The following is a 26253-nucleotide window of genomic DNA, read 5'->3' on the forward strand; positions in this document are numbered from 1 at the left end:
GTCGTCATGTTCATTGGGCATTGTTGGCAATGTCTCAGTTTTCGTTACAATAAAGTGACTTGAACAAAATTAATATGTAGCGTTTAATACACTGTTTTGGTTACTCCCCTGAGGTGTTCCCATGTGTATATTTCAAACTGGCATTTGTAGTAATAAATCTTTAATTTGAGCTTTGACTCATGTACATCAGCATCAAATTTATGAAAACGAAGCCATCTTCCAGCTTCTTGTATGCTTAATGAAATTATCAACTTCTCCTGAGGGAAACCATCTCATTGGTATTGATGGCTTAATTTTTCATGCATTTTGTTCATTGGGCAATATAAAGTAATAGAGATTCTAGAAGTCCTCTGCACTGACTAATCAAAGTGAAGATTAGGTGGAAGATACTGGATCAGTATGAGCAGCATGTATGACATTTTATCTTTATACTGGCAAGGGCTTGTAGTCTGTGAGGTGTGACAGCATGATTGATATTAAAGGCCAGTCCATGCATTATGTACATTTAGCAATATAAATTACAGCCTTAGTCTTAATGATGTTGGCGTAGGTTTGGCCATTATACCTAAAGTTGACTAACATAGTATACTAACCACTGTTATTGTACATATTTTGGACCAGAGTTCTTGACTGTAAACTAATTATAGCCTATAGCGACAATGAAATACAAGCCTCTCCTTTCAGCACTCATCAAGTAGGCTTTCTGCATGACATCTCATTCTGTAAATTCACAGGTACATTAGACAGGGAAGTCCCATGGCCCACTGTAAGTAAATGAGTGGGGTACAATGAGCACAGGTAATTCATCCTAGTCGACCTGTAGATTGAACCTGGATGTAGATCTACTATGCAAAAGACAGCTGTGATGTGATATTGGGGGCACTACCTTTTTTTGTGTTCACCTTCATTTAGGTCTTCAGATGAGGCTTGTATTTACCTAGCCATATTGGACATCTTCTGAGTGTGTTTAAGCAACATTCATTCAGCAGTTAATGTGAACAGTAATCGCATACGAATTATAAAAAAGGATGCTAAATTTCTCGTCAGGAAGGAATATTACCATTGTGATTTCATTATTCAATTAAAAAAAACCTTAACACATGAACATGCACACAATCCTTTTCTTACCAGGGAAAAACACTAAAATGTTAATTTTGTTTATTTTGTATTTGGCTGGAGAAGAGGAAAGCACTTGCCTTGATGGATGAACTGTGATACAGGGTCATCCTGGAGGTTGGGCTGAGCAAATTGAGGCAGGGATGCTGATGTGTGCTTGATAAATCTCTTCTTTGAATCTCATGGGGAAAACACTTTAAAGTGTAGTCAAGTGTAGGGTATTATTATGGCCATAATCATGATTATTTTGGTCAATATTGAAATCATGACTATTTACTATGATTGACTTTGGAAATATGCATTTATTTAAAGTATTCTAACAGTGACTTTAAATATGAGTAAATGGACAAATATTTTTCATCTACTTAATTGTGATTGACAGAGAAAATTACTTTTATATTTTAAAAATAACTTTGCTGCTTTAGGTTAACAGTCTTGCCTGTCATAACCTAAAGAAGTGCTCAGGTTACTGGGCTCACAGCCTCACCCATCTCCTTCTCTAAAGATAAATGGTTATCTTTTATTTTAGCTTGTTAATCACAAGTATCTATTAGCTTAACAAGCTTGCCATGATTAGTACAAACTGGTGGTGGATGACAGAGCACAGGTAAAGCTGAAATTGGCGCTTCTGCGAGTTAATGTTCATTTAGCAGGTGTTAGCGACTTTTTACTTGTGGAGGTTTTAATTTACATACAGTAATGAGCTTAGGTGCTGTCGACTCGAATTAAGTGTTTCACTTCTGATGTGAGCAAAAAATGCTCACACTGAAGGGGTGCACTGGATTTCTAACAAGACAAAACAAGAGCATTGTGAAATGCAGTGTGGCACAATAATAGTTTTATCTTGATTTACTTTTGTTTTTGTAATTGTCAGAGGTCAAATTCATAATTGAAAATAAAATTTGATAAGTTGTTCAGCCATAGTCCAAGGTCACATTTGCCCTCGGTGAATATGTGCTGATAGTTGGGGTATTATAGTCATGACTCATTAGTTATGATCTCAATATTGACCAAAATAAGTGATTATGATTATGGCCATAATTATAATACCCTACACTTGAAAACGCTTTTAGTGGTTTTCCTAAGAGAGAGTTTGTGCTACTGTTTATCCGCTTTATATTTCACTTGTGGTGTTTGGCATTCAGGGTGGACGGCAAAGTAAGGATTTCATTGTGCAGGGAAATACGTTTCCATACTGTGCATATGACAGACATTTTGAATCTTGAATCTGAATCTCGTTTAAGAGGTGGAACTACTAAAGTAAGTGATCAGGGATTGTTTGCTGAACTAACCCTGTCTGTGTGAATGTGCTCATCCCCAGGTGACTCTCACCTCTCCAGAGTTCTCTTGTGTAATTTGTGCTGAACAGGTAAAATAATTTGTGGGGTCGTACACATTTGGGCTGGTCGGTCTGGTATCTGTGTTTCCTCATACCCATATACATCCCATATTCTTCTGATGTCAGGGTTTATGGCACATTGTCACAGTATGAGACTCGGACTTGGATTGGACATGTTGATATAAATCATGTTTTTGGGAGTCTCAGGCAAAGACACTCGATAGCCAAGAGAGTCGAGGTGTTCTACCAGTGGGGTAGACCCACTGCAGTGATGCACATTACAGAGTACTTTTGAAATGATCTGTTCCTGCTACATCACCCCCACCTCCTTTCAAGCATCACTACTGCACCTGACAAAATACTACTAGAATCACTGATTTATTATGATGAATACAATTGTTTTACTTGTTAGTTCCTCATAAATTGTCCCTGCAGAGCTGCGATCGGTCTGTTCTGCCAAATTTAGTAGTTTCAACAGCAGCTTCATCTAGATTTTTAAAAAAAATTTTTTCCCCTTCTAATCGTTCTGCTCTACACAGTGTACGCAAATCAACAAGCATGGAACTCTGAAGTGTGTAAGTTTATCACAGCACCACAATCCGGAGACTAGCACCAGTGCTTTGTCAGAACGTGTGTTGTCAACACTTAGAATTTGAACATCGATTGTAGTGTGTGCCCAGCTGTAGTGTCTGGCAGTGTTGTTTTTGGAAGAACCATTGTCTAATAGGAGAGCGTATTTGCTGAAGTGTCACCACTGCTGCTCAGCCTTCAGTGATCAAGTACTACAGCTAAAAAATGTTGGAGAAAATCCATCTCAGAGAGAATGTAGCCTGCAATGGCCCATCGTATATGCATACCAGTGTTGTGGGTTTTTTGTTGTTTTTAACAAACACAGATGAAGTACCAAGCATCTATCTGAAAAGCACAGAACTAGAATAAAACAAAGTGATATTTATGGTTAAAATCAGGCAATGCATAGTTTTAAGGCTTTTTTTCCCCCTCATGGCAGAAGACTTTCATAAACCTGTATCCCATAATCATCTAAAGTATCAGTCTAGCATCACTACTTATACCACAGTTAATATTAACATACTTCCATTTAAAGTAGGGCTGTAGTTATTTGGTCAGTTTGGCCTGTTATCATTGTTCCCTCTTCCTGTTTGTTACCCCCCCCCCAGCACATCCATATACATCCCATATTCTTCTGATGTCAGGGTTTCTGCACACATTAAGTGTGCACTTGATTGAATCCATCTAACCTTTTGACTTTTTGCAAGAGAAGTGCACGCGCTCAGTTTATTTAAAGAAAAAAAAGGGCAACCTTGCCTTGATGTTTGTTTTTTGGATAATAGTAATGGGATAATGCACCTTTTTTTTTTTTTTTTTGAGCAAGGTGGAATGTGTACATAAAACCTTGACTTTACTGTCATGGGTTGGGCTTTTATAACAAGGCTTTTAAAAGATGGGACTTTCATTTAATTCAATATTCCTTTGCAAAAGTGTTGACAGAGCTGTCAGCTCCCCCCCCAACACATGCTCACAGACACTGTTCCACTGCACCATTAATAATAAATGACCTCCCTGTGACTTAGAAATGACTCTGCAGCCCCAAACATGCTTGGAACTGTTCACCAATTTACCTTCTTTTACCTTCTTCCACCTTTCCTAAATCCTACTCCTTCCCCGGTAAGCTTTATACCTCATACAAAATAGTATAGAATGTCACTTTCAGCTTTTCCCGTTTAGGGGTTGCCACAGCGAATCGTCACACTGACGACTCGGATGTCGACATTTGGCACGCGTTTTACGCCGGATGCCCTTCCTGACGCAACCCTGATTCGAACCCGTGGTGCAGCGGCGAGTGCGCTGCACCTTAACCACTAGCCTACCAGGGACAGCAGTATAATGCCTACTAAATCTCTCACTTGTAGTCATACCCAGCTGGATTTTTGACTGACTGCCAGGCTCAGCTGTAGTTAACACCAGGTGTAATTTGCTGGTGAACATTCCAGTGCCCAGTAGTGTTTTCAAAAATCTTTTTTTTTTTTGTATATACACCAATTCTGCATATTTGAAGGTTTCAGTATTAATTTTCTGTAGTATTGATACATGATACCATCTGTGTTTTCTTGCCTTATTCTCTCTGACAGTGAGTTTATACACACACAACTGCAGTGCACACAGCCCTGCCTCCTCTCATTCATTCACAATGCTGTCTGTCTCGTCCTCTATCTTGGTCCTGTTGAATTTTAAGCTAATGACAGGCCATGATGTAATGACAAGTACAGAGCCTCTAGGACAGGTTTTGATTGGCAAAGAAAATGGCAGAAAACTGCATTGCTCTTGAGCAATGCTACAGAGCAGTGCTGAGTTAGCACTGCTAACAATAGGTGCTAGCACAACTAATTCAGAAACTTACCCAAGTGATTTATACACAGACATTTATAAAGAGGTTGGAATAGCCCAGTAAACTGTTGTGTGTTGTCCTGTTGTTGACCCAACTGTAATTCCTCTTATGACCAAGAGGCCTAAGGAATAACAGACAGCAGAGATTCAGTTGATAGGAAAATACTTTAATTAGTAAATTAAGTGCTGTTGTGCTTGCACAGAATTTCAGATTTTTATGTAAACATATCTAAACACATGCATGCGCACCTCACCCCCTTGTATACACAGATCCACAGACATTTTATATTCATAAAAGTGTGCATGCACATGTACATGCACACTAAAACAAACCACTGTGTGTAATAAGAGAGGAACAGGATAAGGTTGAATTGATCCCAGAAGTAAGAGAATATGTTATAAGCAGGCCCAAATGGAATCTGTGGAATTTTTAGTTTTCTGCAATTCAGGATGGAAATCGTGAGAGTTTTTTTTTTTCTTTTCTTTTTTATGTATTTTGTAATGTTAAAGAAAATATTCATTTGGCTAACAAATGTTTTTTGGGGCAGAAGCAAGCACAATAATGCATTAAAGCAACTACAGTAATCTTGAGCAGGGTGAAAGAAATCACTTTTAAATTTGATTTTTATTTTTAATTTTCAACTACATTTCAAGACACTCAATGTACAAAGATTGGTTGGAAATTCCACCAACATAAAATATAAGGACACATGGCCACTGAAATACTAATGATTTTGTCAATTGGCTCCTCATTGCCACTATTCATGCTTTTTCCTTTTCTTTTTTGGCAATATATACAACTGTCAGAAAATCAACCGGCATGAATTTCAGTGATTTTCAACCACATTAACATCAGTATTTAAATTCAAGAGTGAAAGGGACATATTTCTAAGGATTTAAAAATAAATAAGAGCTGCATATGATGCAATATTTAAATAACATATATTGAAATTGACCGTGTGTGTCAGACTTCCATATGGATTTGATGGAATAATGAGATGGGCAGCATTCTTATTTCTGTTGAAACAATGCTCAATGCTGTTGAACCTTTTGCGACATGGTTATAGCCTAGTTTACCAAGCCTAAGCATCTCCCATCAATTTAGTACAGCACATGTTGTTAGTGTGCATTTGATGTGTGCCAGCTTGCACTGCTGAAGAGTATGGCAAAATATATTTGATTCCTCATTGAAGTGCTTTCCCAGCGCATTCCTGTAAGCTTCCTAGTCCTCTTCGGATGGATGCATATCACAGAAACCATCAGTAAACAGCTGTGTGTTACACTTTAATGGAGAAGTGTAAACAAATGGGACTCTCATAACATTAGACTATGCAAAACCAGCCACGTTGTCACAGCTGTTAGTCTTTTCTTGTGTAAAAGTAGACCACAGTGTTTTTGAAAACACTTCTAATAAAGTGCAAATCTCACCTTTAGGTGGCTTGTCCTAGTGAATGTTGCCCTTTTCTCTTCATTCTGCAATTTGCATGTATTTAACAGTGTATTACTTTTGAAGTGGGAATCACCCACCCACCCACCCACAGGGCGAAGTATGAAGCAAATTGTTACTTGGCACACCACAATGAGGAGAAGCAAATTGTTACTTGGCACACCAAAATGAGGAAGAGACGACAACAAACTACCAGACTGGGGCTGCCTCCTATTGTAATGCACACTGGCTGAAAAGTGTGTGTGGCCTTGTTTTTCAATACTTGTGCAGCCCAAAATCCATGAGTTACTATCTTTGGGTGGGACCGGATGCTAGTCCCCACAACATAGTTTGGCAAATTTTATCAAAACGATGGGGTGTAAGGTTAAAGCAAGTGTACGCTTTGGTTTAGATTATGGTATAGGTTGAGTGTTAGGCAAGTAGACGTTCTGGTTAAGGTTAGGGTAAGTGTCCTGGAAATGAATTTAAGTCTATGTAGGGATCCCATAAGTGACAAAAACAAGTGTGTGCGTGTGTGTGTGTGCGCGCGCGCGCGCGCGCTTGACTAAAAGTTTCTCATCAGCCGATGTCTCTTAACTCTTTGGGTGCAGCCCTAGATATTTTTTCAAGGTATCATAAAGTTAGAAATCTCAGTATTTTGCAGCTTTTGTTGTTATTTTCTCCACCTTGGTCTATAGGAGACTGGTTCTGGGTGCGAGGCCAAAGGACCAGACTCAATGAGTTTCCAGCGAAATGTCCGAGAAGTCAGGGCAGAGCACCAAGGCAAAGGATGGCAAAACAAAGTATGCAACCCTTAGCCTCTTCAACACCTACAAGGGCAAATCTCTGGAAACCCAGAAAACTGCAGGCAAGTAGTCTTCATATAGTCTTGTGTACTGTTTTATACAGTAGCTAATGAGTGGACCGGGTGTTTGCAGCAAATGTACATAGCTTGTCTTTGTGTTAATTGAATCAAGGCAGTATAATATAAGTTTTAAGTAATGAAGTTCTTAACAAATCTTAATCTAGCTGTTCACTCGTGAAATATTTTTCATTCCAGTGGCTGCCAGACATGGCCTCCAGAGTCTGGGCAAAGTTGCTGTCAGCCGGCGCATGCCCCCTCCGGCCAACCTGCCCAGCCTGAAGGCAGAGAACAAGGGAAACGACCCCAACGTCAACATTGTCCCCAAAGACGGTAGTGGCTGGGCATCCCGAACTGAGGCAGGGGACGAGAGGTATGCTGAATAACTTGTATACAAGCTAAGCACAGTCCTCTTTAGAGATGCACTGATTGCAGTTTTCTTGGCCAATTCCTGACCTGTTGATTCCAATTTTTCTTTCCAAGATCTGTAATTGACAGCATACACAGTTTGGTAACTTTTAATGAAAATGTTGATTGTAAAACTAAATATTGTATTCAAGTTTTACATTTCCATGTTTCCCTCACTTTTTTTGCAAACTTAACTAAAAATTAAGTGCAATATTTGTACTTGTCCAAATTTAAGCAGGTGCAACAGGTAATAGAAACAGAAGAATGTCTGTTACTACTGAGCTCACAGTTCTTTTTGAAGTGTGTGTGTGTAGTTTGTATTTTCTGTTTTACCACTGGTTGAATACACTGTACATTTATACAGTGAGGAACAGAAGTATTTGAACACCCTGCGACTTTGCAAGTTCTCCCACTTAGAAATCATGGAGGGGTCTGAAATTCACATTGTAGGTGCATTCCCACTCTGAGAGATGGAATTAAAAAAAAATTTCTCCTCAAATCACATTGTATGATTTTTAAAGAATTTATTTGTCTTGTACTGCTGAACATAAGTATTTGAACACATGAGAAACAGCCAGAATTCTGGCTCTCAAAGACCTGTTACTGTGCCTTGAAAAAGTCCACCTCTACTCCACTCATTAATCTAAATTAGTAGCACCTGTCTGAGCTCTTTAAAGACACCTGGCCACCCCACAGTCAGTCAGACGCCAACTACTACCATGGGCAAGACCAAAGAGCTGTCAAAAGACACCAGAGACAAAACTGTGGACCTCCACAGGAAAGGGCTACGGGGCAATTGCCAAGCGGCTTGGTGAAAATAGATAAACTGTTGGAGCAATTGTTAGAAAAAGGAAGAGGTTAAAGATGACTTTCAGTCTCCCTCGGACTGGGGCGCCATGCAAGATCTCACCTCGTGGGGTATCACTGATGATAAGAAAGGTGAGGAATCAGCCCAGAACTACAAGGGAGGAGCTGGTCAATGACATGAAGAGAGCTGGGACCACAGTTTCAAAGGTCACTGTCGGTAGAACACTACGCCGTCATGGTTTCAAATCATGCATTGCACGGAAGGTTCCCCTGCTCAAGTCATCACATGTCCAGGCCCGTCTGAAGTTTGCCAAAGACCATCTGGATGATCCAGAGGAGGCATGGGAGAAAGTCATGTGGTCAGATGAGACCAAAGTAGAACCTTTTTGGTCTAAACTTCACTCGTCGTGTTTGGAGGAAAAAGAAGGATGAGTTGCATCCCAAGAACACCATCCCTACTGTGAAGCATGGGGGTGGTAACATCATGCTTTGGGGGTGCTTTTCTGCGAAGGGGACAGGACGTCTGCACTGTATTAAGGAGAGGATGAATGGGGCCATTTATTGTGAGATTTTGAGCAACAACCTCCTTCCCTCACCCAGAGCATTGAAGATGGGTCATGGCTGGGTCTTCCAACATGACAACGACCCGAAGCACACAGCCAGGATAACCAAGGAGTGGCTCTGTAAGAAGCATATCAAGGTTCTGGAGTGGCCTAGCTAGTCTCCAGACCTCAATCCAATAGAACATCTTTGGAGGGAGCTTAAACTCTGCGTTGCTCAGCGACAGCCCCGAAACCTGACAGATCTAGAGGAGATCTGTGTGGAGGAGTGGGCCAAAATCCCTGTTGCAGTGTGTGCAAACCTGGTCAAGAACTACAGGAAACGTTTGACCTCTGTAATTGCAAACAAAGGTTTCTGTACCAAATATTAACACTGATTTTCTCAGGTGTTCAAATACTTATGTTCAGCAGTGCAAGAAAAATAAATTCTTTAAAAATCATATAATGTGATTTCCTGAAATTTTTTTTTTTTTTTTTAATTTTGTCTCTCAGAGTAGGAATGCACCTACAATGTGAATTTCAGACCCCTCCATGATTTCTAAGTGGGAGAACTTGCAAAATCGCACGGTGTTCAGATACTTCTGTTCCTCACTGTATGCATTTCATGTCTTATTTTTTGGAGATTTGGATGTAGGTTTCTCTTCTCAAGCTGTTTCTGTAGCCTCCCCTGTGCTCTGTTTGTACACCAAGCGCTTCCAATGTGAGAGTGAACATTTCGCCCAGTACAGACACGCTTGAGGTGCACACAAGATCCTACACACTGCATGTGTGACTTGGACTGTCGTGCCTCTAAATCTGATCGGCACAAAATTGGAAATCAGAGTGATCAACTGGTCACCAGTCAACTGATCATACTGAAAACCAGCCATTTCTGATCTCTGCTGATTGATCGGTGCATCTCTAATCCTGTTTGTTAATGTGCTCCTCTAAATGAAGGTATTTGTTATAAACTACAGAGGCTAGAGGAAGAGGGTCTGTCATTCATGTTTCATAATAAGTGTTGTTGGAACCTTTGCCTTGTTTTATGTGCCACAGGCAACAGGAGACCCCCCCACCCCAGAACAAACCAGCAGTGCACCAGTCACAAGAGCTTTCTACTGGGGGCAGCCGCTCCTGGGCCAACAGCAAGCAGACGCAACTGGACGGTAAATACCAATGTTGTTGTGCCATAGTCCTTCTTGGCAATTATGTAGGAGGTTTTAAACTTTTCTCAGGGCATTTAGTACTGTATCCAAACAAAGCAATTGCATTTGCAGCACTCAGTCATTACAGTCTGTGTGGAATGCAGATTGTGTGATCTCAACTAAATGTCAGGTTGGGACAAAGGGTTCTGTACAACCTTTAAATTCTTCTCTATAATGTGCTGTATTATATTCAGTCTTTTAATTTCTGTGTAATCACAATGTTCTTGTAATGTGCAGGCACTCCTCGTGTGAGCAGCCATTTTCACCAGGAGTTTCCCAGCTTGCAGGCAGCTGGTGAGGTGGAAAAAGGGGATGCTCAAGAGGAGGAGCCTTATGGACCAGGCCCCAGCCTCAGACCTCAGAGTATGCCCAAATGCAAACATCATTCAGTCTCTACTGATTGCTTTCTGTTTGCCAGGTGTTCAGGAACCACAAACTCTGACTGTAATTAAAGTCAACCAAGAAATGTCTTTTCCCTCTGTCTCGGTTAGATGTTGGCAGTTGGCGTGAGGGTGGAGGCAGGAATTTGAACACTGCACCCAGCCCCCCTGAGATGGAGCCCCTGAGGGCTCCAGAGGAGGGTAGTAAGAGCCTTGGTACCGCCACACCACCTGCAGAAGATGATGAGCCAGGCCGAAATGTAACGACTGATGGTCAGAGGGAAAAGAGGGATGTCAAGGAGAGGTTGCCCCCCTCTGGGCCTCCTCAGCCTAAACTTAATGGGGGTCAGCAGCCTCCTGCTGGGGTGCCCACTCATTTTGATCCTGCTTTCAGGAGCATGATGCCACCTTATGTAAGTCACTTTTTATTTCTGTGGACTGACCACATGAGGATATCAGTTACATTACGTAGTTATAGTGCATTTACCCTGCATGATGATTGTTGTCTTTGTGTCTTAGATGTTCCATGCCTATCCTCAGATGTCTTTTGGCCCAGGCCAAGGAAACTTCAGATACCCTGTACCCCAAAATGGGGCAAAGTGAGTTCATGTTGTGGCTAAACCCTGGACACTTGGTCGAAGTGAAATAAGACATATTTTTGATTTGTTTATCATCAGTGCACAAACACATTCTGGATTCTTTTGTCATAAATAACTAATCTAATAAGATTAAAAGGATAAGATGTCATAAAATCACACAGAAACAAAGTGCATCATCATAAACGGATCATCATAAAACATTAGCATATGTCCCTCTCTATAAATCTGGCATATGTCACTGTATGCGACTGCCTGCATATCTTATTACCTTATATATTTATGGAGATGCTTATTGAACCTTGCTCTCCATTCGTCTTGTTGGGTGTTTAGGGGGCCTCGTTCAGCACGACCCCAGCAGCCCCCTCCTCAGTCCTGGCTCCAAGACCCAGATAGACCCTCTATCGTTAGTCCAACAGAACTGAAGGAGCTGGACAACTTAGACACTGATGCTGATGAAGGCTGGGCAGGTTAGTAGCTATACTTCATCTATGAACTAAAGTGTTTCCTGGGTGAAGATGAGGTTCACCTGGGACTAACGGTTCATTGGAGATAGTCCCACCTTTTGTTAATCCTGTCTGTTCTGCAATCCAGGAGCTCAGATGGAGGTGGACTACACTGAGAAACTAAACTTCAGTGACGATGAGGAGAACCAAGCTGCTAAAGACAAAGGAGAAAACTGGTGAGTATTTTTAGCTTAACTTTTCAAAACTTGCATTCACCATTGAGATTCTGTGCTTCACAATTAAAGAACCACCAGAGAGATACAGATTTTTGTTCTGTATTTAACCGGTTTAACCAAAGAATGTTGCTGGTATAATATTACTGACATTTGTTTACCAAATTTAAATTTTTGTTTCCTACAGTGCAGTAAGTCCTCTTTTCTATGACTAGGATATCCAGTGCATATGTTTTTTTTGTTTGTTTGTTTTTGTTTTTGATAAACTTATGTAAAAGGAACGAAAACTGTGGCTGTGAGGACGAGTTAGAATGTTTTAGACAATTTCATCAGCCTCCCCACTCTAGGTGTGATATCACCACTACAGCCCCTGACTCTTTCTCTTCATAGAGACCAATGGACAGTGTTTCACATTTTCAACCATCTTAACAAAGATTCAAATAAATTTTAATCTTTTGAGAAGTACAAATGGAAGTTAAAAGTTTAATCTACAGTAGATCAACCTCATCATCAGTGAGCCGTGGGCGTCCATGACCCTGTCTCCAGTTCACCATTTGTCCTTCCTTAGACACTGTTGGTAGGTACTAACCACTGCAGACCAACAACACCCACCAAGACCTGTAGTGTGGGAGATGGTGTGACCCAGTCATCTCACCATCACAGTTTGGTCCTTGTCAAAGTCACTCAGATCCTTACACTTACCCATTTTTCCTGCTTCCAACACATCAACTTTGAGGACTGACTGTTCACTTGCTGCCTAATATACCCCACACACTGACAGGGGCCACTGTAATGAGATAATCAGTGTTATTCATGTCACCTGCCAGTGGTCATAATGTTACTATAATTATCTCCACCTTTACCAGCTGCACCATTAAATGTGATGAACATTATAATCCATCAGTAATTATAATTTACTGTAAATGTTCCAATATTCATAAAGAGTATGTTTACTATTGGTACTTTGAGTAGGTTATATTTTGATGCCAATACTTTTGTACTTGAGTATTATTTTGAATGCAGGACTTAAAGTATTTTTACACTGTGGTAGTGCTATTTCAGTAAACAATCCAAGTACTTGTTTCACCTCTGGTTTTTGGTAGCTGCTGAGTTTGTTGTAAAGGGGAGGAGAACAAAGTGGTGCGCTCAGTTGTCTTGGTGTTATGTCTGCAGCTGTGGAGAACAGGTTTGACTGAAGTGCTGCAGTGTGTGTTGCTCAGCTGCTCTTGTTTGTTAATAAGTTTGCTGCTCTGCTAACATCAGTCATGTCATTTGCTGATGGGCTACAAAGTATTCACACAATCCTTCACACTCATTTTTCAAAGCTCATTATCATCCACTCAAATGATTCCTTCTCTGAAAATGAAAATGAACTGTTACAACACCACTCTTGTAAGTGCGCTATATGATATCCATGTGCTGCACTGGCTTCGCAGTTGAGTTCTGGCTTTTTTTTGTTCTGTTAACATATCACAAAAATTGATCTGTATCATTTGCGAATCGACTTAAAATCATAGAAAATATGAATCGAAGTTCTTATGTGAATTTGTTTGGGTTTTTTTTTTTGTTGTGTTTTTTTTTTAGTAGTATGGTTTAAATCCTCAATGAATTTGACAAAATAGCACAATTTGGTGATACTCAAACATCGAGGCAAAATATAATGGAGACAGAACACACTGTATGATTTAATATACCAGAATTATACATTCAAATGCCTATTGCATAGCAGCATTCCCACATAATTTATGAAGTACCAAGTAGATGACTCAAAAAAATAAAAGAAGTTATCAGTGGATTTTTGTGCATCCTGTGAACATTCGGGTTTGATGTTCAGATTGAGGTGAAGCTTAGGGCTTATTGGAGGTTAGAGCTTGCCAACTGTGATGATTCAACTTTCGATATTTTTTTTTTTTTGTTTTTACTTAAGCATACCAATGTTATTTTCAGGGAATGGATGGGTAAAGTTGAGCGTATAAGATCACGGCCACCAGACAATCAGGAGGGCTGGAAGGAAGGGTCTGAAGACCATGGGGGCAATAAAACGTCATGGACTGACAGTGTAGATCCCAGAGCGTCATCTCCCGGTGGTACGGGGCAGTACAGCAAGTCAGCTGCTGCACATGACTACCAGGTAAAATTGGCTATGCATTACACAGGACTCCGTTATGTTTGCTCTTATGACTGATGATTAATCTGTATCTGTGTTTTGTTCTCCAGGGTGGCAGTCACTCTGTTGGCAGCACAGCGCCACGTGGGAGCAAACCACAGGCAACAGTGGCACCCGGTGCCGATGATGACTCTGAAGCCTGGCGGCAGAAGCGCAAGAAACCTTCAGAAGTTTCTGAAGCTGTAGAACGAGCGAGACGGAGGAGAGAGGAAGAGGAGCGACGGATGGAAGAGCAGAGGCTTGCTGCTTGTGCTGAAAAACTTAAACGTCTCAATGAAAAACACCGTCAGGCATCTGAAGGCAAATGTGCCTCTGTTCAGACCGCCAGTGATGAAGCAGGAGCTGCTCGTGAGGAAGCCTCCTTATCAGCTCCTGCTCCTGTATCTAGTCCTGTACCTTCAGTTTCACAATCGCAGGCCTTAGTCATGCAAGCTTCTCCACCTGAGAGGGTTGATCGAGACAGGGATAGGATGAAGCGAGAACGAGAGAGAATAGAACCAACTGCAGAGGAGGAGATTCACTTGCCTCGTCAGCCCAGCCCCCCTATCCAGAGACCTGTGGCTGTAGCTCCAGAGGCTCAGAGTGAGGGAGAGAGCTCCATGGCTGAGGTCAGCCCCCTCATGGAGGAGAACCAGACTGACAGGACAACAATACCTATCCGAGACTATTTCACCATAGAAGACAACAAAGGTGAGCCAGCTCACAGCTTTTTTTTTCATTTTTCTTTTTTTAAGTTTTCTGACATTCTTTCAATCACAGATGCCAATACTGGTTTTGTCTTCATGCAGTGGATAAGCCCCACCTGTCTCTGTCTCACATGGACACCCCCAGTGGTGAGGAAGTCCCTGTGGTACCCCCACAGCTAGAAGGAGAATCAGCAGCTGCTATGCGTCCCTCTCTCACCTCAGGCTATTCCAAACAGTTTCAAAAGTCTTTACCCCCTCGTTTCCTCAGACAACAGGTAAGGGTGTCCACATTTGACTTTTATTCAGTTACTAATGGCTGAGATGTTGCTGGCTAAATTTGTACTGTGTGATATGTCAGCAAGTAATGGACTATCTTCGAAACTGTGAGCCTAAATGGGACTTTATGATAAATTAAATGGTTTTTCCATTATAAGAACCTTCTGAAACATGTTGCACCGAGTAATGATCGTCACAGATTCTGCATTTGTTTCCACTACAATGTGCCTGCTTTGGAGTTGCGTTCCGGGAGCTAAATTTCAGCACCCCTTGGTAGGTAACACTAAAATCAAGTACCAGGACCGAGTGAGTGGAGGGGTGCATGCACAAGGAGCAGTCGCCAGTGATTTGTTAAATGTCTGCATCGTCGCACCTCAAGCATTAGCACAGCAAGCACTGTGTGTAAACACACAGCTGACTGCATGTGTGAGAGGAGTGCAGCCCCTCCCTCCTCTAAACACAGACCGACAGAGGAAAAAAAATGCAATGAGAAAAACAAAGCAGGGTGGTCTGCGTCAAACCCCCGGAGGTTATGCTTGGTGATAGTTAAGAGAAGTACAGGATGTATTGCTTGTTGGGTTCAAATAGTGGAAATGCAGCAATAGTTTGGTTACTAAGTTAGCATATCAAGAAAGAACATTTGAGATTATTTAGACCTTTTCCACAGTGCACATATTATCTAATCATACCATGAGAAGTGCAAGTATACCCATTAGTGTACTGGGACTAATATCTTCAGTACTTTGCAGTTTGCAAACACCTAGACAAAGGTGCTGTCATACATTTGCGAACGCTTGGGGTGAAACAAATAGTGTTCATAGATTCCCGAGTGTGCTGATAAGTCATTGAGCCATGCTTTTATTCAACACAGTACTTCCCAATAAAAAGCTAGCGTTATTGATCACATACTTTCTTTGTTACTGTTCCTCTTTGGCCTTGTAGGAGCAGATGAAGCAGCAACAGTGGCAACAGCAGCAGCAGAGTGGGGGCTCTGTATCCCCATCAGGTGGTGGAGGGGTTCCAGGTGCCCAACAGCAGCAACATCTCTCCATGTATCAACCCATGGGTCCCCACCACCAGCATCTGGCCTCCATGGGGTTTGACCCCCGCTGGCTCATGATGCAGTCCTACATGGACCCCCGCATGATGTCAGGGCGTCCTCCAATGGACATGCCAACTAACATTCATCCGGGTATGGAGATGTGTTGAGTAGAAATTGAAAACTTATGAGTATGTAAACAATGCCAAACAGTCTGTTCAAAGTCACACTGTCTTCTTCAGGGAGGATGCCTCCTAAGCAGGTTGTGTGCAGAGAGCCTGGTGACAACTCAAGTTCCAGCTCTGATTCCTTTGACCACTTGACCCGACCAATTCGTGACCATGGTTTGCCCTCAGAGTCACGGATGGTATGGGGATCTGACCCATACCCGCAGTCAGAGCCATTACCTTCTGTAACTCCTCCTAAAGGGCGGGATGATAACAAGGAGTCAAGGTAATAAATGCTTAAATAATAGCACAAGAAAACCATTTATTTCCTGCACATGACACAGTAACAATTGCTTTTTTACAGGATGGACTCTGCTTTGGATCTGGACAGGGGTCTCCCAGCTATGTACCCCCAGGACCATAGTGCCCTTGACGCTCGTAAAAGTAGCTTCTTCAGGGACCCTACAGAATCCCTGTCAGTGTTTGCCCAAGGCCCAGAGGATGCGTCTGGGCCTTTAGACAGGGTCCCCATAGGTTCAACCTTTGATCCTGAGGAGCCAGGCCTTCCCAGTGGGGAAGAGGTAGAGGCTCTTGGTCAAGCTATGCTCCAAAGGACTGTCTCCCAGAGCTCCAGCCACTCTCTCAAGCTGGATGAGCCCAGGTTTGATGGGCTCCCCCTGGGAACAAAATCGTTAGATCTACAGGACACAGGGGAAAAGACTGATGATAAACCCCAGAATGAACTATATTCCCAGGCTGCAGTGGCCAGCAACAGGACTACACCTCCTGCTGATGGATTACACAAACAAGACAAACTGCTTTTGCCAGCCCCTAGCAAGCAAAAAGCTGAGCTACGCTGGGGTGGGAGATCAGGAGCTGGTCGCAGAGAAGGACCAGTGGGAGAGAGACCAGTCCGTAGGTCTGGGCCTATAAAGAAGCCTGTCTTAAGGGACATGAAGGAAGAGAGGGAGCAAAGAGAACAGAGAGAGAAGCGTCACGAGAGAGGGGAAAGAGGAGACAGGTCCAAAAAGGAGCAGTCATCCAAAGCTCCTTCTGCAGCTGCTGCTGTGTCTGAGGGCTCCAGACCTCAGGGTGAAGGAAAGAGAGAATCTGCAGAGGTTGAGGAAACACCAGCTGGCCACCAGAGAGCCAGAGACTCTCAGCCTTTGTCTGGGGCTCACACCCCTTCCTCTCAGGAGGAGAAAGTAGACAAACCGCCCGGCAATGACAAACATCCTGAACCCAAACTGCCTTCCAGAAAAGAGTCCAGTCTTCCTCCACGTGCCTACCGACGAGAGGAGCGAGAGAGGGACCGTGAGAGGGATAAGGAAATGGACAAGGACAGAGAGAAAGAGTGGCCTGCTGACTCAGGTTTCAAAGGACGTGGTCGAGGGGAGTATTACTCCAGAGGACGTAGTTACCGGGGTACCTACAGTGGACGAGGCAGGGGGAGTCGTGGTCGAAGCCGGGCTGAGTACCTTTACAGAGAGCCTCGATCTCGCACTGATTTGCCTTCTGCTGGAGGTGCTGCTGCCTTTCGCAATAGGGAGGAAAGCGAAACACGCAGTGAGAGCTCAGACTTTGAAGTTATACCGAAACGCAGACGGCGCCGTGGTTCTGACACAGATTCTGAAAGTGAAGGTGGACGGGAATCTGCCAGTGACACTGGACCCTCTGACCGTGAGCCGAGCACCAAACCTAGCCGTCCACTAAGAAGAGAGCTTCCTGGGGAGGGCCGGTCTGGGACCCACAAGCCAGGCTTTGGACCTCCTCACATGGGGGATAAGGTTGGATCTAGAGGGGATGATGATGGCAGACCCAAGCCAGGATTCCTTCCGAAAGGGGAGCCGTCTCGACGAGGAAGAGGAGGATTATACAGCAGACGAGGTGGAGCAAGGGAACGTGGAGGCCCACGACCCGGCCCTCCTAGGCGGCCAGCAGCCAGAGATTCCTCCTCTCAGTGGCCCTCTAAGCCCATGGAGACGTTCAGGCCAGAGGACACAGAGTCCACACTGAGATATAACAATCCTCCCTCTGACCGACGGCTCGCTAAGTCTGAGAGCAAGAAATTTGGGGATGGGGCTCCACAGAGTAGCAGAGAAAGGCCTCGTAGATCCCGACCAGCACGCCCCCCCAGGCAAGATAAACCACCCCGCTTCAGGCGCTTGAAGGAACGAGAGGCTGCAGTGTTGGCTAGTGGAGAGACAGCCCCAAGTCCTCCTGTCCCATTACCTCCAGTGTCTGCTACTGCTGCCTTTAGCTCTGTACCCACCCCAGTCTCCATCTCTCCAACCCTCTCTAGAGCTCCAGGAACCCCTGTAACAGTGCCTGCAGAAGTGGGAGCCACTGTGCCTGCACCTGACCTCCCATCTGCCATAGAAGCACCTTTGCCTGAGAACAGCAGCCCTGCTGTCACTGCAGTTGGTACCAAATCTCCTGACTTGTCCAACCAGAACTCTTCAGATCAAGCCAATGAGGAATGGGAAACTGCCTCGGAGAGCAGCGATTTTAATGAAAGGAGAGAGCGAGAAGAAAGGAAAGGAGCACTTGAATCGACTGCTGAAGGAGCCAGTGCCTCTGCCTCAGCACCTGCACCACCTCAGGGCTCTTTGACCCCCAGTAAAAGCCCTCCTGATGGAAGGGTGACTCCAAAACGTGAAGGAGGTCCTGTAGTCAAGAGGAGTTTCTCAAGTCAGAGGCCTACAGAACGACCGAATCGTAGAGGCAACAGTGGAGCCAAACCAGGTCGGAGCTACACAGGGGGCAAGGGGGAGAGGAGGGGAGGGGCCAAAGCCAGCCGCAAAAGGTGAGGTTGAAGTCATTTTACATTATTTACATTAACACTTGCACAATGAAACTGACTTAATGAACAATGTGTAGCAGAATAATGGTGCATGTTTATTCACACAGTAAACCTTTTGTCGGGTATTCTATCTGATTAATTACACTGAGTAACACAGGTGCATAATCTGTATATCTCAGTAAGATGTTGGTATTGACTCTGTGCACATTTGCTCTTCAGTTGCTTATTTATCCTCTTCTACTTCAGTCAGATGATGGTAATAAAATAAGCAATAGAAGTATAATTTGCAAATGAGAGAATTATTTGCACAAATATCATTTCATCAGGCTACATTATTTACTTGTAAAGTTTTTAGTTTCTCCAGCCCATGTACTATCACACAGTTGTTCCTACCAACATAAAGATGAGTCACATAGTGTCTCTTGCTGGGACTTTTGTTCTTTGTCTCCAACATGTCAAACAGCCCTGCAGCGCAGCAGAACTCGGAGGCAACAGCACAAACACCTGGAGGAACAGCCCAGAGGTCAGCAAAAGAGCAGCCTGCCCGTCGCAAAGATGAGGCCAAGCAGGCTGCCAAGAAGCCCAAAGAGAATGCTCTTTCACAGTTTGACCTTAACAATTATGCCAGTATGTAAACACATTTAAACTCACATTTGTTTTTACTGAAGAGCCAGGAACCTACACCTGGCTCCAACTACTCATTGCCTGAAAACTGAATGTAAAAGCCTGCATCCCTCTTTCTCCCATCTCTGTAGGTGTTGTGATCATTGATGACCACCCAGAGGTCACCACCACAGAGGATCCACAGTCCAACACCAATGATGATGGCTTCACAGAGGTGGTATCCCGCAAGCAACAAAAACGGCTGCAGGATGAGGAGAAACGGAAAAAGGAAGAACAGACTACCCAGGTAGGAAGTGAGATAGTTGATCTGAGAGCCATAATGACCCATACCCCTTTGATTGTAGTATTAATATTGTCATTGTTCCTACAGAATTGGGGTAAAAAAGGCTCTGGTGAGAAGAGCAGAGGGGGAGGAGGGAAGCTGCCACCAAGATTTGCCAAAAAACAGTTACAGCACCAACAACAGGCCTCACAGCCTCAGCCTCCTGTTGCCACCACCCCCCAGGCCCAACAGCAGGCCTCTACTTCTGCCCCCCAGCATCCTCATCTTGTGCCCTCTCAGCCATCTGCTTCCCCTCAGACTCTGGAAGGCACAGTGGCTCCTCTTCCGTCGATACCACCTGCTGCTGTAGACTTCACCTCAAAGAGCCTCCCCCCTGCTCCTGCGCAGACACACAGCACTCTGGGTACAGAACTGTGGGAGAACAAGATGGCAGGCTCCACTGTCCTTCCTGATGTCAAGAAGCGTGAGTGAAGAAGTCTGTTCTGGTCAAAAACTCATATGTCTCAACTCCTGTATTTCGACATAACTACAGATGCAGGAGTGAATATGTCAGCCAGCTTTAGTTCTAAAATTGTAATCTGTATGTTCCAGTTGGTCCAATCAGCCCTCCCCAGCCGCCTTCAGTGAGTGCCTGGATCAAACCTCTTACCTCCTTCACTGGCACGGTCTCCTCTGAGGTAGATTAAATATGACTGTCATCTTTTGTTTGTGATTGTGTGGTTGTTTTGCCCCATAATAAACCATGAAAAACACTTTGTTTCAGGGTGTGAAGCCTGGATCAGAGGGCAGTGTAGAATTGGCAATAGACAGTATTCAGTTTGGAGCACCATCATCCGCAGGCAGCACTGACAGTGATGGAGTTCCAGCATTGTTAGAAACTGGCTCTGAAAACAAACTCCCTGCTCCCAAAGAACAGAGACAGAAACAACCTCGAGCAGGCCCAATCAAAACGCAGAAGGTAACTGCTGCAGAGAAATCTTGGTTTTAAACTTTTAAACAGCATGATTTAGTACTCCTTTTGTAACGTCCCAGTGAAATGACGATGTTTTTTCTCCTCCCCCCTAAGATTCCTGAAATGGAACCTGTGGAAACCAAGGAGTACAAGCCAGGTCCCATTGGTAAAGAGCGCTCTCTAAAGAACCGCAAGGCCAAAGACGCACGTGTAGGAGACGGTGAGGGCATGGAGGGAGGAGTAGCTGGAGGAGGCGTCAGCAGAGCCACAGACTCCAGTCCTCCCACCAGTGACACCACAGTACCAGAGCTGGGAGGAGACATTGAGGGCATGATTACAGTCTCCTCAGCAGAGTATAACAGCAGTTCAAAGGTATATAACTGTCACAGCTAGGCTCTGCTCTTTTCTTAGTTTGTGTTGTTTTGGTTATGGCTGGACTGAACACTGGCTGTCTTAACTAGAGATAAAATAAAAATGAGAAAATGTATGAACTGATGGCTCTGATATTGTCCTTTAACGAGAATGGGCTATTGTGGTAAGAACAGTAAAGATGGAGTACTGCTACCAGTGATTGTGTGTACACTGAATTTACATCTTTCTCTCTCAGGAGTCAGTCACTGACTACACCACCCCTTCCTCATCATTGGCTGACAGTGTTACTACAGGAGGGAACAAAATGGAAGAGAGTTTAGTGGCCAATGTGAGTACACACATTCACAGTTGTACACAATGTCATATAACTTTCTTTTTAATTTGAGGAGCTCATGTTTGATATTGGAAAAATACATTTTCTAAATGGACTTCAGCACTTGTTGTTTTTTAAAGACTGCTTGTACTTTATGTTTTTTAATTTGTGTCATTTCAGGTGGCACTACCCCACTCGTTGCCCCTTCCTAGACGAGAGACCCTACAGCAGAGTTCCAGCCTTAGCACCGTGTCCCCTGCCACTGTTGACCTTACATTAAAGGTACATAGAAGTACAGCACCCCAGGCAACATTACTTTCTATAAGAAAGATTGTTCTCTAAAGTGTGAGTAAAACATAACTAAGTACTAGTTTATTTTTTTATTCTGCCTTCTTAGATGGAATCTGCTCGTAAAGCATGGGAAAATTCACCCAGTTTGGAGAAGAATTCTCCAGTCACTTCCTCTTCTTCCCCCATCACCTCCTGTGCGTCCTCATACTCCTTCTCCTCAGCCTCCATGCCACAGATTCCTGTGGCTTCTGTTACTCCCAGCACTTCACTGTCAGGTAACATAGCTCCCAGTTACATCTGCTGTGCATCTCTTCCAATATTGTTTGTTGACCCCTTGTTTACCTCAGCTGCTGACACTACAAAACATAAAGATCACTAAGTAGTGATCTTTATGTTTTGGCATTACCTGTTATGCTTATTAGAATTCAGGCATCCACTATGATTCCTTGTATTCACTGAGTGTTCTCCACTCTGGTACCTATACAACAGGTTCTGGTACCTATACAACATCGTCCCTCAGCACCAAGACCACCACGGCTACTGACCCCCCTAACATCTGTAAGGTGAAGCCCCAGCAGCTACAGGGTGGAAGTCTGTCCTCCTCCAGCAGTAGCAGCAGTAGTAGCAGCAGCTTCTCCCAACTGGGCTGTGTGCCCCCCCTTCTGCCCCAGCAGCAACAGACCCCACAGGTTTATGTCTCTCAGTCTGCAGCAGGTGAGAGACATAGTGCTGATGTGCAATGCTAGAGCTACGTCACACTTTGGTTGCATTGAAATGGAAAAAACGTGTTTGGTTTTTTATTTTTATTTTAGGCCTGATAGTTGATGTAATATTTCAGGAACTGTTCATGTCTGTTAATAATAACTTGTGTGTATGTCCAGGTTCTGCAGCTCAGATTCCAGCATTCTACATGGACACTAGCCACCTGTTCAGCACCCCCCACCCACGATTGGCTCCTCCCTCCCTGGCACAGCAGCAAGGCTTCCAGCCCGGGCTCTCGCAGGTAGAATTTTCTGCTCAAGGTCAGAAACGCACTACAGCAGTGTTTTAATGTTGAAAGTAAAACCACATGTTTGTGTTTGTCCAACTTGTAGCCGACAGCGGTGCAACAGATTCCCATTCCTATCTATGCTCCACTGCAAGGTCAGCCGCAGCACCAACACACGCACCAGGCTCAGCTAGGACTCAGCACTGGCCCTCCGGTCTCCCAGCCACAGGACCTTTTCAGCTCCTCATTGCAGCCGTACAGGTAACACATGACAAGACAGGTATCCTGTTCTGCGCTCCAAAGCACAGCTGAAAGGCAAGTGCCATCTCCAGTAGTAGGTACTATTGTTCTTGTCATCTGAACCTCCTGTTCTTTCCTCCCTCAGGTCACAGCAGGCATTCATGCAGAGTAGCCTGTCACAGCCCTCCATGATGTTGTCAGGTCCGTCCCTGCATAGCTACCCTGGCGTACAGGCACCTGAGCTGGGTAAGCCTCAGTCCAACCTGGCCTATCAGCAGCCCTCTTCTACCCAGCACATTCCCATTCTGTTTGAGCCGCAGCTCAACCAGCCCTCTGGCATGGGAGGCTCTCAGCTCATTGACACACACCTACTGCAGGTAACCACTATGCTCGCAGGAAATCTTTTACTCCACCTTATAATTTTGACTGATACCTGTATTTTAAATTTATGTATGTATTTGTCTGATGTGTGTATTTGGTACAGGCTCGACAGGGAATGAATCAGCATTCAAACATGTACTCAGGGCAGGTGCAACAACACGGCCAGAGTAGCTACTACAGCAACACTCAGTCACCTAGTTCAGCAATGCAACAGGTAAGCTACATGCAAACATAAGGCAGTCTGTGTTTTTATAGATCTTAGTGTAACTTCTTTTGTCGTCAAACACCCAAACTTGTTCAATTTCTAGTGCTGTGGGGAAAAAAGTGGCACAATTTACCATCAGTTCATGAACAGGTGAATCAGTTAATTGATTGTTTCTTACTATGCAATCTTTGTATACCCTGATCTCTCTCCAGGTGACAGTCCCTCTACCGGGTTCCCAGCTGTCCCTCCCAAACTTTGGCTCGGGTGGGGGCCAGCCCCTCCTGGCACTGCCTCCCACCCCCCCGCAGGCCCAGCCTCCAAACATCAACCGACAACCCCCGGTCTCCCAGCCATACCGAGGTATCATGGGCCCTAGCCACAACATGATGCAGCCACCCACCAGCAAGGTACGTGTGTGTGTGTGTGTGTGTGTGTGTGTGTGTGTGTGTGTGTGTGTGAATAAACAGGCTAGTTTGGATTTTAGGAAGTGGAGCTGTAACTGCTTCTTTCTGTTGACATGTTTCAGATGGACATGGATTTGAAAATGTTTGGCACTGGGATGGATGTGAAACCTGGAACCCCTCCTGTAAGCGCCAGGAGCACTACACCCACCTCCAGTCCTTACAGGTACTACTCAAAAGTTACTGTATACACAAGCAGCAACCTGAGAAATGACTGATCTTTAATGCATGTCATGGTGATTTATAAGATTGTTCATTCCTACAAAGACCCAAGTGAATAATTTATCAAATATGGCAAGGGTTTTCAACCAGTGGTCCATGAAAATATGGCAGATGGTCCCTGACAAGGCAGTAATTGATGTAGTTTCAGTGTGGGCATCACTTTTTTACTTTAAACACATTTCATTGTATTAATTATTGTTTATGAATAATCAGATTCATGCAAATATGTACAATTTAGAAAGACAAGGTGACTTTCAGGATTAAAGCAGTGCCCATCTGGTCTAGCCACCCCACAACAATGGTCCTAAAGTTGTTTTAGTCAGAATGGTGGTCCCTGGGCCACAGTCAGTTGAAAACCCCTGAAATGGGGTCAACCCGTCAATGATCATTTTAATACGCTAATATATGTGATTTCAGCATTCCCCTGTCCTCGGTCTGCAGGGCCAGCTCCACCTCTCCTAGCACCCAGTCCAGTAAGATGAACAGCATGATGTACCAGAAGCAGTTTCAGCCCAGCTCCGCTGGCATGAGAATGACTCAGCACTTTCCTGGCCAGTTCAACCCACAGGTATAATAGCAACTGCATAAGCTGCATTTTTATTCTTTATATAATTGGTTATTAATGTGAAAGGCAACTCCATTTAATTTCTGCTCTTTGCTCCGTTTCATTCAGATTCTGTCTCAGCCCAACATTGTCTCTCCTCTGGTTCGACCTCCTCACGCTAACTCATTTGCTGGAGGTGTCCAGCGGTCTGCAATGGGGCCTCCGATGTCACCCAATATGGGTGGTGGTCTAATGCCTCATCCCCGGCCCCAGCACCCTCCACGAGGACCTTCTGGCCCATCTCTTGCACCTCGAGGCACACAGGCAGCTCTGAAGGCTGAACAGGACCTAAAGGTCTGGTACCTTATCCCTGTATCTTGTGAAATCTGTTCATCTTTAACTGGCCAGGGAGGTGATGAGATGATCTTTTTTTAAAATGTTTTTCTTTTTTTTTTTTTCTTTTTTTGCTGTATTCCCCTCCAGGCAAAGCAGCGGGCTGAGGTGCTCCAGTCCACTCACAAGTTCTTCTCAGAGCAACAGCAGCAACTCAAGGCACCACAAGTCAGCAAAGCATCTCGACTTGATCAGGGAGGAAAGCCCCCACTCGACGCCTCGGCCCCAAACCACCAGGCAGGAAGTGACCGTCCAGATTCTGACAAACCCCCCATCTCCACAGCCAAGCCCATACGGACTGGCCCTATAAAACCACAGGCAATCAAACCAGAAGAGGGCAAGTAAACGGCCGCTGACCCTTTTCAGATGACGACGATCCAAATGGTTGAAAGAGAGAATCTAGCCCCATTCACTCTGTCACCATCTCATATCAGCCCTGGAGACAGTGTCAGGGAGGATGAGATGAGGAGAGATCCAGACAGTAGTGGTTGCTGATTGTTGGCGCTGTCTTGCGTATACATAACCCTCTTCTTTCTTCCCCTGTCCTGTCCCACCATAGGTGGCAGCATTTGAGTTGGATTCTTCCATGGTGTTTAAAATGGCTGCACAGGTTGTTCAGCAGAACTCTGCTGTGACAGATATCAGGAGAGTTGAGAGAGAAAATTGAAATTGGATTTGCTGCTGAGTTTTCCATATTCGTAGCTCTTGATTTCAGTTAATTTACTTTTTTCCTCCCCAAAAAGGATCCTGCATATTTATAGCAGGAAGCTGTCTTAATGAAAAATCAGTCACCTCTTTTTGTAGTCAGAACAATCTCAAAGATGTCGTGTAGTGATGCACACACTGTTGCCCAATTTCCCAGCATAACTAATCCACAGATTTGTGTACGTCTACACACACTACAATTTTTATTCATAGTTACTCCACAGAGACCTGACAGACTGTTTGTTTTGTTTTACAAGAATGGAAATGTGAAAATTACAGCATTTGATTGACTTTAATGATTGAGTTATTGATTAGTCTGCCTGTGAGCCTTTGCTCCTGCCTTCTGATCTCATATCCTGCCTGACAGTTACTGATGGG

General features: G+C 44.0%; 1 protein-coding gene across 2 annotated transcripts in view; it reads left to right on the forward strand.

Annotated features, from left to right (window-relative positions):
- prrc2c (proline-rich coiled-coil 2C) overlaps positions 1–26253 on the forward strand; it is a 27543-nt gene extending 1290 nt beyond the window's left edge. Inside the window, exons 2-34 of one of the 2 annotated variants that reach the window (XM_020603363.1) lie at positions 6986–7155; positions 7348–7522; positions 9960–10069; positions 10346–10471; positions 10600–10901; positions 11008–11087; positions 11418–11554; positions 11679–11766; positions 13711–13894; positions 13981–14620; positions 14719–14891; positions 15835–16084; positions 16174–16384; positions 16463–18904; positions 19365–19528; positions 19657–19811; positions 19896–20271; positions 20400–20485; positions 20572–20766; positions 20875–21132; positions 21368–21460; positions 21626–21727; positions 21843–22011; positions 22226–22450; positions 22618–22739; positions 22831–22985; positions 23110–23341; positions 23449–23559; positions 23763–23957; positions 24077–24177; positions 24651–24801; positions 24907–25131; positions 25261–26253. In XM_020603363.1, the coding sequence (XP_020459019.1) occupies positions 7041–7155; positions 7348–7522; positions 9960–10069; positions 10346–10471; positions 10600–10901; positions 11008–11087; positions 11418–11554; positions 11679–11766; positions 13711–13894; positions 13981–14620; positions 14719–14891; positions 15835–16084; positions 16174–16384; positions 16463–18904; positions 19365–19528; positions 19657–19811; positions 19896–20271; positions 20400–20485; positions 20572–20766; positions 20875–21132; positions 21368–21460; positions 21626–21727; positions 21843–22011; positions 22226–22450; positions 22618–22739; positions 22831–22985; positions 23110–23341; positions 23449–23559; positions 23763–23957; positions 24077–24177; positions 24651–24801; positions 24907–25131; positions 25261–25515 (8403 nt within the window). In that variant the 5' untranslated portion in view covers positions 6986–7040 and the 3' untranslated portion in view covers positions 25516–26253. The remainder of the gene's footprint in view (positions 1–6985; positions 7156–7347; positions 7523–9959; positions 10070–10345; positions 10472–10599; positions 10902–11007; positions 11088–11417; positions 11555–11678; positions 11767–13710; positions 13895–13980; positions 14621–14718; positions 14892–15834; positions 16085–16173; positions 16385–16462; positions 18905–19364; positions 19529–19656; positions 19812–19895; positions 20272–20399; positions 20486–20571; positions 20767–20874; positions 21133–21367; positions 21461–21625; positions 21728–21842; positions 22012–22225; positions 22451–22617; positions 22740–22830; positions 22986–23109; positions 23342–23448; positions 23560–23762; positions 23958–24076; positions 24178–24650; positions 24802–24906; positions 25132–25260) is intronic. The other variant, XM_020603364.1, reaches the window with a different exon arrangement.

The sequence above is a fragment of the Monopterus albus genome, unplaced genomic scaffold (genome assembly GCF_001952655.1).
Source record: "Monopterus albus unplaced genomic scaffold, M_albus_1.0 scaffold61.1, whole genome shotgun sequence".
Classification (NCBI taxonomy): Eukaryota; Metazoa; Chordata; class Actinopteri; order Synbranchiformes; family Synbranchidae; genus Monopterus; species Monopterus albus.